The 10,844-nt window shown below is 40.5% G+C and overlaps 1 protein-coding gene across 2 annotated transcripts; it reads left to right on the top strand.

Annotated features, from left to right (window-relative positions):
• Positions 1–2,636: 2,636 nt before the first annotated feature.
• On the top strand, positions 2,637–10,307 carry BORCS7 (BLOC-1 related complex subunit 7). 2 transcript variants are annotated; one of them, XM_035133591.3, is made up of 5 exons: positions 2,637–2,810; positions 5,679–5,741; positions 6,876–6,919; positions 7,644–7,664; positions 8,847–10,307. In XM_035133591.3, exons 1-5 carry the CDS (start codon positions 2,661–2,663, stop codon positions 8,896–8,898), a joined length of 330 nt encoding a protein of 109 aa, XP_034989482.1. In that variant the 5' UTR covers positions 2,637–2,660; the 3' UTR covers positions 8,899–10,307. The 2 variants fall into 2 exon arrangements, with proteins under 2 accessions (XP_034989482.1, XP_088525772.1); XM_088669646.1 differs by having other exon boundaries at positions 8,758–8,897.
• The last annotated feature ends 537 nt before the right edge of the window (positions 10,308–10,844 follow it).

The raw sequence follows: 10,844 nt of genomic DNA, 5'->3' as shown, positions 1-10,844 counted from the left end.
CCCTGCAATGGGGTGAGCTCCCATTGCTTGGTCCCAGCTCCTGCCCATCTAGCAGTTCGAAAGCACATCAAAGTGCAAGTAGATAAATAGGGACCGCTCTGGCAGGAAGGTAAACTGCGTTTCTGTGCGCTGTTCTGGTTCGCCAGAAGCAGCTTTGTCATGCTGGCCACATGACCCGGAAGCTGTCTGCAGACAAATGCTGGCTCCCTCGGCCTATAGAGCGAGATGAGCACTGCAACCCCAGAGTCGGACACGACTGGACCTGATGGTCAGGGGCCCCTTTACCTTTATAGCAGACCTAAGCAATTGCATGAAGAAATGTTACTAACTTGAAGGACAATAAACTAAACTGGTTTAAAGTCCATCAGATCTAACACATTGTCTCCTGTGCAACAGTTCGAGAACAGGCTAGAACAGTGGTCTTAAACTGGCCCAGACCTGAGAATGACCTGTGGACCCTTATCTGCAACCTAGGACCCACTTGCACGTTTTCACTTTTGATTTATAAATAGTGCTAATAATGCACATTATTAATCCTTAACTGCTCATTCACAGAACAATGTACATAGTGTTACTTTAGCATTACTACTAAATGAACACAAGTGATTTTCACACTTCAACTTAGCCAAAAGGTCAAAAAGTGATAGAAAGGCTCAGTCACAATTTCAGTGAGACTTCTGAGCATGTTTGTTCTTCAAGATTTCATTCCAGGGAGGGGTGATATTAGGAAAAACTAATTTCCTCTAATTCCCTATGGCCAAACAAGCTGTTTGTTTGTTTTGTGGGTCACCATAGTTGAGAATCCTTGATCGCAAAGATAGGTGGCTCCAAATAGCAGCTCATAGAGATGGTAGTTTCACTTGCCAATTCTGGATATTCTTCATGAACCCAAATATAAGACTTTGGCAATGTATGTTGCTGAAATTGCACTTCCAAGCTTGTGTCACAGGAGAGCTCAATGAATTGTTTCTGCAACTCATATCTTGTGGCACCTTAAAGACTTAACACATTTTGAAAAATGGTATAAGCTTTCAGGCACTTTACTTCATTGGATCATCTGATTAAGTGGACAATGGTCCATGGAAGCTTATCCCATAATAAATTTGTGAGTCTTTAAGATGGCACAAAATATCTTCCCCTTGAGACCAGCTTTCTATGACATCCTGATCTCCAGATGTCAGGGTCCATTTTGACAGTTGTGAACACTGCTATCCCTTGGGGGGGGGTGTCATTATTTCTTGATGCTTTTCAAGGTGACAGCTGAGGGACGCTGCCTTCTGAAGATCAAACCTGAATGTTCTGAGACCCCAGATAAGTTATGCATTTGGATACTGCTATGGCTAAGGCCAGTATTATCGTTTTCCCTAATCCATTCTGCCTGATTTTCATTGTAACCTTGAAACAGTCTTAGCTGAATTTGCTTAGGCAGATAAATATATAGCATTTTTATGTGTATTGTTTCTTGTAGATATCCATTTCTCCCATTTAGGCTTCTTAAGTTGGCCAAAATAGCAAATGGAAGCTTGCATGAAATTGAGGATGCAGAGGTGTCGATACCAGTAACAGTTGGTGAGGTGGGGCAGCGTTGCTCACCAGGCTTCCCAACACTGAGTGTCACTCCCAGTTACCAGGAGTGGGGAGGGTGCAGTGGCAGGGAGCTTGGTGCAGTGTGAGCATAGTGGCAGGAGCATCAGATTGATTCTGCCACTGCACTTGCCACTGCACTTGCACTATGCTCCCCACTTTCTCCCCTTCTTGGTTTCGGTAACGGGCAGGGATGCTTGATGTTGGGAAGACAGGTGAGCGGTGCTGCTTCTCCTGCAAGGAGAAAACTAGCCCAGCAAGGAGACTACTGGCACAGAACAGTTCTCCAGGATGTGTTCATTTTCTCCTTACAGGGAGTTTTTATATGCAGGCAAAGACAAAAGTGTTGTTTCCTATCATGAAATGCTGCAGTCCATTCATAGAATCATAGAATCGTAGAGTTGGAAGAGACCACAAGGGCCATCCAGTCCAACCCACTGCCAGCAGGAAACACCATCAAAGCATTCTTGACATATGCCATTCTTTCACCTCAGTGTTCTACCACCTCTGTTCACTGCAGGTTTAGCTGACAACTATTAATATTTTCATACAGTGTCATGTCAGCATTTTACAAAGAATGAGCGGAAAGGTCCCTGCCCCAAGGAGCTTAAAACAGTGGTTCTTGAAGGGTGCGGCACACCACACTGGTGTGATTGTGAGTGCCTCTCTGGGGTTTCTGCTTTGTTGTTTTTAATTTGATTAATCATTTGTACTTTATTGGCTGGGATTGTGATTCTGTTTTCTATTCTCATTTATATCTGAGTATCTTGGTTGAGGGGTGTGTGTGTGCACGCCCGCGCGCGCGCCCGCGCAGATAATAAATCACTTTGTGTGAAGAAGCGGTGATCCTGAGAAATAAAGAATAATAGGGAAGGGCATGTCCCCATTACTTCTTAATGTCTGACTCTGAGGGTATGGCAGACTTGAGAACACAGCATCCGTAAGATCGTGGTCTGGAGCTTCTGGGAGAGCGGCTTCGCCGTCTTGCCTTTTCATCTGGTTTGCCCTTTCTCGCTCGCCGTCGTTGCATCCTTCACGTGGGGGACGCGCTTGTCCGGGAGGGTAACGTTATCAAGATGGCGGCACCCCCAGCCGCGAGCGCCGTGGACGTTCAGGCTCGATTCGGCCACTCGGTGAAGGGACTGTTGACCGAGAAGGTGACCAGCTGCGGCACGGATGTCATAGCCCTCACCAAACAGGTGCTGAAGGGTTCGCGGAGCGCCGAGGTGAGAGAGACTAGAAAGCACTGCGCTGGGGAGCTTTAGACCGGCAGCAGGGGAGCGCAATGCATGGTGGGATTTGTATTCTCTGTGGGTTGCCGGCTGCTTTGGAACTGCTCCAGCTTCCTATCACTTTAAGAGGGGTGTAGTAGTAGTGCCCCAGGCATTTGGGGGCGGGGGTTGGACAGCAGCTGAGTAGTGCTTTCCGTTGTACTCCTTGTTCTGGTTTTAAAAACGGGTATTGAAACGGGGATTTAAAATGAAAACGTCTCAGTTAACACACTTGCTGTTTCCACCTCCTCTTAAAAAGCCGCAGTAGTTCTCTCTCACTAGCTGCCATCATAAAATACTGTGCTCCGCACTGTTCTGCCTGGCAAATGATTGGGAATAGAATCCTGGTCTGCCTTTCTGCTTTGCCTCATGCGAACATAAGAGGAGCTTGCAGGATTGGGCCAGCATCTTTTTCTCACAGTATCTTGCCAGATACCTGTGGGGAAAACCCAAGCTTGACATGAGAACAACCGCCTTCTGCCCACCTGTGATTCCCAGCAACAGACAAGTCTCCAAGTTGAGAAGGGGGTAGGGGTAGGGGTAGGGATTTGATACAAGTTGCTTGCATTTATTAAAGAACATAAGTGATGGTGCTTTTGAAAAGGACAAAATGCCCTTTTGTTTCTGCCTGGGAGGGAGGAAGTATTTTCACAGTAGTCACCTAGGCTTACAGCAACATAGGGACAATAAATTAGCACTAGATATTCTTTCCATTAATATTCTCTGGAATTCATAGAATCATAGGAAGGGATCCAGAGGGTCATCTAGACCAACCCCCTACAATGCAGCGACAAAATCCAGAAATGGAGTAACCTTAATCCAGGGCATTGCAGGGATAATAGCTAGGCACTAAATTTAGCACCTGTAGTTTCTAGATGCACTCTGGTTAAGCCACATGAACAGCATAAGGAAGTTGACATGGGAGTGGAGGTGTGAGAGGATGGGTTTATTTGGGTTTCTGCTCAGTGAGTCTTTTATTACAGCTCTGTCCAGTTGATTTTAAGTAATGCTGCACATTTCAGAATGGTTTGGAACTGTAAGTAATGCTCAGTTTTGCTGAGCATTGCTCCTGCCTGAGAGGCAAAATAGTGTATCCAAGTGTTCTGTTGGCAATTGGGCCTTGTGACTAACAGAGCTAGGAGACAAATCAGAACATTTCCTGACAGGAAGGCTTCCTTTAGATAGGAGGATGAATGGAATTTTAGTTCCTGACATATGAGAGAGAAAGTTTTGAAAAAGCAGACAGACATTCATACTCTATTTATCTGTATTTAATATTTTCTACTCTCAAATCAATGAAGCCTAAGTTCATGTAAATGCAAGTGCTCATCTTCACTTCCTGTGATCTTCCAGTGCCTACAGTTTCTATTGCTTTCTTGTCCTTGACTCCCTGCACTGTTGAAATTTAGATTGCATATGCTATTCTGTAAAGCACTGTGTCCACTGATATGTTTTATAAATAATAATCATTTGTGTATCATAACAGAGTATTGTGTTTGCCTGCTCACTAACCAAAATCCAAAATTTTGATAATATTAGTTGTGTCACAAGAGTGCTGAAGAAATTGTTTCTACAACTCATGTCTTAATTCCAGTGACTGTTGTTCCCACAATGAGTAGTGTTAGCATCTACTATATACCATCACACTAATTTTGGCGTAAATAAGCACTGACTCATTCAATTAATTGTTCTATATGTGCATAACATCTCCTTTGATAGAAGCAACATTTACTGATTGAACTTCCTCAAAAAATTCCACAAGTTGGAAAATTGTCAATGGAATGTTCTAATTAACATCTCAATCAGAGTTTCAGTATTTTTAATGCCTTTTTAACAGTCAAAATTTGTAAAATTTATTCCCTATATTGAGGTATTACATTCAAGTGGCTGAACACATCTGCAAGATATGTTGGCTTTAAAAGCAACGAGTTGTCAAATAAAGAAGCATATGGGTTGGGTGGGTTTGGAAGTACTTTTTATTTAATTTTTCACTGTGTAGCAACATAGTACGCTCTCATACAGAAAACATTAAAATTCCTCCACTCATGAGAATAAGGTATAATAGAGGTTAGCCAAATACATCCTTCCAGAGAACTTCTTCCAGAACGCAGGGAGGCAGTTGCAGCACTCAGTCCAGAAGGACATTTAACCTTGCCTGTGTAAAGGCTACCCTCATTTTAATGCTTGGTAGGTCTACCAGATATCTTAGAAGGTATAAGTTCAATGGAATAAAGGAAGCATACAAATTATTGGATTGTCAAGTCTCAATTTCAGCTGCTCGTGATTGCATTTCAACGTCCCTAAGCCTTTGGAGCAGGGGTCAGCAAACTTTTTCAGCAGTGGGCTGGTTCACTATCCCTCAGACCTTGTTGGGGGTCGGACTATATTTTGAAGGAAATTCCTATGCCCCACAAAATAAGTAAAAGGACACATTCTACTCATGTAAAAACACGCTGATTCCTGGACCATCTGCAGGCCAGATTTAGAAGGCTATTGGGCCGGATCTGGCCCCCGGGCCTTAGTTTGCCTACCCATGCTTTGGAGTATTAATTCTTTAGCTTACTTGAAACCTTGTGTCAAAAGAAAAGAGAATTCCAAACTCATGGCAGCTGACTGCATTTTACGCTTCCATGAGTTTGGGCCCAAATAATTTTTTTAAAAACCTCTGTATGTTAAGCCTGCAATAATTATTACATTTAGATTGCTTAAATGCTATTGCAGTAGTAAGCTCTAAGCAGAATTGCCACCTTTGAGGACCAGTGGAATGCTATATCACATACACAGGAAACTTGTGTATCTTACTGTGGCTTCCATGTGTTTCAGTTCTTAGGACAAGCTGCCAGAAACATGGTGATGCAAGAGGATGCCATTCTGCACTCAGAAGATGTAAGAAATACTTGAGCTACAAAAGTGGGGACTTTATCAGATAACTAGGTCCATCTCTGTGAACTGCAAGATATGCAAAAAAGAGGAGGGGACTCGTAAAGTGCAGGTTTAGGAATTGAAAGGTGTTTGTTTTTTCTTCATTCCTAACACGAGCTGGACTTCATCCCAGAAGCACTATAGGCTACCTGCCTTTACCATTTTCAGACAGTCTACATTAGTGTTCATGCGTTTATCAGAATAGCCTTGACATTAGTATTCATGGTCAGATTTAAGGAGAATTAAACAGTCATTGGCCTTATTGTTATCTGATACCAAGAACATTACCAGCTTTGAGCTAGACAAAAAAACAAACAAACCCACATTCATCTCTAGTTGTTCATCTTTGAAATATGGGACTGTGGACATTGCTACATAAGGCTGGCTTATATATCTGTGCATCCCCCTCCCCAATAATTCCAGTCTTGTGCCTTCATGATTTATGTTGGAATTTCAGTAAGTAATAATTCTTGAACAGTATTGGCAGTCTACAGACTTCTAGGTGAGCCAGTCTGTGTGGCAAGGGAGCTTGCTCAGCTTCTGTGGCTTAGAGGGGAACTCTGCTTCCTATGAAACTTAACCAGAACTAGAAAATGAGATTACATTTTTCCATAATTTATACAGTTGGTGTTGATGAATTTTTGGCCATGGCTGGTGGCAGATGGTGTGGTTGGTTACAGATGGTATGTGAGCTGTATGTTGTCCAACCCAAGCCTGGTAGATTTTTATTATTTATTTTAATCAAGCTTGCCAAATAGGAATTTGAAGGATCTTGCTTGTTGTTCTCAGGATTAGAATTCCAAAATTACTGAACTGAATCTGAAATCTAGTATTAAATAAAATTAAAAGGGAAGCTCCCAAGTGAGATCTAGGAGGGTGTGTCATGATCATAACTGAAAAATTTGGGAGAATGTATGAAGTGGCCAGGTATAGAGCTGAAAAAATAAAATTGTTAAATAAAGTTAATTTCAAAAGCTTTGAGATCATTCAGAACAACAGATACTCTAGGCTAGGAGAGTATAACATAAAATGCCACGAGTAATGATTGAGAAACATAGTGGGGAAAAATTACCATATTTCATATTTTCTCCTTTGCAGAGTTTAAGAAAAATGGCCATTATAACTACTCATCTGCAGTACCAGTAAGTATATGCACTGTGTACGCTTTATTTGATTGACTAGGACTATTAAAATCTCATCCCCTCTAATGTTTCCAGTGTCCAGGCTGTGATGCAACCAAAACTTCACTTCCCAAACACAGGAGTGACGTTTCAGCAAGCTTGGGGGAACTCCATGATTTGCAGAAGCAGAAAAACATTTAGGGGGGTGGAAAACCCTAAGGAGGGAATCTTCCCAAAAAGCTCAATGAGTACTGAACATGCTTATTGTCCAGTGAATGCTGACTGTTGGGGATTGTAGAATGGAACAAAAATTGCTGGAATCTTGAACAGCTACATTCCACACTGCATTATTTTGTTACTCTTGTCCTCTACTACCAGCATTCCAAGATTGCTTCTATTATTAACTACTGTACTAAGATAAAATAGCTAAATTGACTCTTAGGCTGTTTTACCCTACACATCTCTGAGAGACATGGGCATAATAAAAGGAATCTTCGGAAGTAAGATTTACCTTTTTGCAGCTTTACTTCACAAGCTTCTTTGCAACACTGGTAGCAATTTCAGGATGTCAATTAATTTCTATATCATGGCAGTGAAGTCATGATACCTCGTTCATTTATTTAGCCTTCTGAAATCAGGCCTTCTTTTATCAGTTCATAACTCAGTTCTATCTGTTTGTGTTCTTAAGCACCTTGCAGCCAATTTCCTTATAATTTATTTTATATTGACATCTTTTCTTTTCTAGGCAAGAAGCTATTCAGAAAAAGTAAGTTGGTTTGCTCTGCTTTATTTGAGTGGCTTTTACGCTTCCCCTCAACACATCCTTCTTGCTACTTTTGCCAGATGTTAACTCCTTTGTCCTTTTGTTCTGTTCATGTTATTTTGAATGTAAACCAAATAGGTTAGGACTATATCACCTCTGTACAAAACTGTACAAAGCTGGCATACTGCTGGTGCCAAATAAATGTTAAATAATAGTGATATTGCTTGATTTTTAAAGTGTAACATAGTAAAAACAGGTAAAATGTGTGATGAAATAAAAAAATACATAAATAAATAGTAACCCAGAGCCTTTAATTTATTAACTGCTTCCTATGAAGCATCTTGAAGCAGTTTACAATATAATAAAAGCATATATAAAATGTTTCATATATAAAAATGGTTTTAAAAAGGTGAGTGGACTAAGAAGGCTATACTCTTTACTGTTTTGGCTTTTCCCACTATGATTTCTGTTTCCTGCTCTACTGACCTCCATTTGTGAGAGTAAGACTTACTACTGGTGAGCAGTCCGTTTGACATGTTGGGACTTATTTCCAAGTAAACACCCACAGGATTGCACTCTCAAGGTTCCTCTCTCAGGTGACATCCTGATCACTCAAGCTCAGATTCATTCTGCCAATGAGCCTCATGCTTATGGCTTTCACTTTAAATTGTCCCCATTTACACCTCACTTCTTCCTCACCCTCATTTCTCAGTCAGAAAGATGTGCAGTCCAATCCTAGCCATGTTTAGTTGGAAGTAAGTCAGGACTCACTCCAAGGTAAGTATCTAGAATGTTGGATCTTTAGCTACTTGGTTGTTGATGCAATTGAATTGAGTCCTGGGTGTAAAGTAGTTTTGTTAGGTAAAAATTATAAACAAACATTATTTCTATTTTTTAAGCTGCTGCAAGAACCTTTTGGGTCAGTCAGTGGGGTATTAAATGTTAATCTTTAAAATGGAAGCATCTGTTCCCTTGACGGAGGGTGTCCTCTTCTTTCAATCTCTAAAGGATATTTTGGGAGGGGCAATTAGTGGACTAAATCAGCAGATACCTCCCCATTTTATTTTGACAACCCTGGTCCATCTTTGCATTGCAGAGGCAGCCCAGACTGGCCCATTTACAGTCAATATTTAATATATCCTAATATCCTTGAGTGTCTATTGAAGTCTTCCTTCTCATCTTCAGTGTTGAACAGTCTTCAAATTTGCGCGACCAACTGACTCACCTTCTGAAATGAAGAGAGACTGTTGCATGGTGTTAAAGAGCTGATAGAAACCAATGAGAGAATACATGTCTGAGGACTTATGGAGACCCTTCCTCTGTTCCTTCTTCACCAAATGCACTATGGGACTGATCTCATCCCCAAATATTCTGCCAGTTTGTAATGATGCAAAGTGTACATTGCTCAATGTACAAGATTCTGACCTGCAAATAGAGGAAACTCTTGGATTTTTTCCATCACCAATGTTGCAGTTATAAAATGCTGGCTGTTTTAATGTACAGTATTTAATTGCAGACTGCAATCCCATGTGTGCATCTTTTTAATTGATTAATTTTTCCAAGGATTTACACTTCTCATGATCACAAATGAAATATATCTTGTTTTGTTTTAGAGTGCTTTAAAGGATGAAACTCTTCTCTGTTCAGAGCTCAGTCAGATTACTGGTAATCAGTAGGCTGAAATTCCTCATGTTTCAGGGCTGAGGAATGCAATCTTATGTTAGTTGGATGAGCACTAGAAAGCTGTTTTAAAAAGCTGTGTATGGTTATTCTGTGTAGGGTCAACCATCACCTATACTGGCATTTTGCATCCCTGAAAATGAAAATCTATCTACTGTAGTTTTACTACTTAAGTAATTAAAGAAAGAGTTAGAGGACTGGATTTTTCCCCCTCCCAACTTGGTCTTTGTTTAGTGGGAGCTGAGTGTGCAGAGATGAAATTTGACAGCTTTAAAAGACTAAGTCATCCATTCCGCAAATAAATAAATCTATATACATCATTATATATAGCTGCCAATGGTTTCTAATTTAAGCTGCAATTCTGTGCACATTTATCTGGGAATAGTCCCCACTGAACACATGGAACTTAACTTTTGTATTAATATGCATGTGATTATACTTTAAATTTATTTCCCCTTATTTCTCAATGCAGTTTTAGCTACCTGAGTGTGAGGTGTGCTGAAACTACTTGAGTGTGTATATTTCCTTTGCAGAAAGAGTTTGGAAGAGTTTGGTCCCTTAAGTCTGTACATCTGCTGTCAGTTTTGGCCTTGGGCTACATTCCTACACACTCACTGCTGTTATGGCTCTTGATTAAGCAGCCTTGACTTCATTATGTACGGTAATAGCCTACAGAACCAGTAATCTATTCAGATATGCAGCTGCAGAGGTACGTGCAATATCTTATTTGTATAGTGCTGTGCCTTGAACCAATTTTAAGCCCATGGGAAACAGAACTGATCTAACATATGTATTTAAAATGTATTTGCATTTCCTTTTTATTTTTGTATTTTGTTCAGAGAATGGTACTCATGCTTCATTGACAAATTGCAAAAAGCTGAAGGAGTGAAGTATTTTGTACACAAAACCATGCAATATATGTTAAGATTGCTGTACCTCTTGCTAAATACATATCTCTGGATAGGAGTGATGCAGTCACTGTATTTGTGACATTCAGACATGAGTGCTGTTACTTATTTATCCAAAATTTACCCACTCACAAGAAGGAAATATCAGCAGGCTTGGGTTTGCAGAATACAACAATTCTTTATATATAAAAAAACCCAAATGGGGGAATCCTTCCCAAACAACCCAATGAGGACTGAGCATGCTCAGTGGCTATGGAATGCTGAGATGGACAATGGAAAATGGTGTGGGAAGAGATTGAGTGGCTGGCTGACATGAAAAGTGAACAGGAACACTCCATATTACAACAATTCATTGCAAGTCCCATTTACACTGTTCCGATGCTGACCATTCCATTCTTACACAAAAAATGAAATTGTTAAAGGGGGGTAGGGAGCTGTTTCAAAATTATTGTGATTGTTCTAAGATATATGTATGTATTTATAAAAATATTTATATACTGCTAAATCATAAAAAATCAGGGAATTAAAATCAAGCCATCAGCTGACTATTGCATCTGGTAAGTATCATCAGTTTGGGAAGGAGAAGTTCCTGCAT

This window comes from Zootoca vivipara, chromosome 5 (genome assembly GCF_965207765.1).
Source record: "Zootoca vivipara chromosome 5, rZooViv2.hap1.1, whole genome shotgun sequence".
Classification (NCBI taxonomy): domain Eukaryota; kingdom Metazoa; phylum Chordata; class Lepidosauria; order Squamata; family Lacertidae; genus Zootoca; species Zootoca vivipara.
This window is presented reverse-complemented; position numbering and strand designations above follow the sequence as displayed.

Bases quoted from the DNA above. Each gene is read 5' to 3' on its own strand.
- BORCS7 (XM_088669646.1), top strand. From the start codon at position 2,661: ATGGCGGCACCCCCAGCCGCGAGCGCCGTGGACGTTCAGGCTCGATTC. The intron at 5,742-6,875 runs GTAAGAAATACT...TCTCCTTTGCAG, and splicing joins CCATTCTGCACTCAGAAGAT to AGTTTAAGAAAAATGGCCAT. The intron at 6,920-7,643 runs GTAAGTATATGC...TTTCTTTTCTAG, and splicing joins ACTACTCATCTGCAGTACCA to GCAAGAAGCTATTCAGAAAA.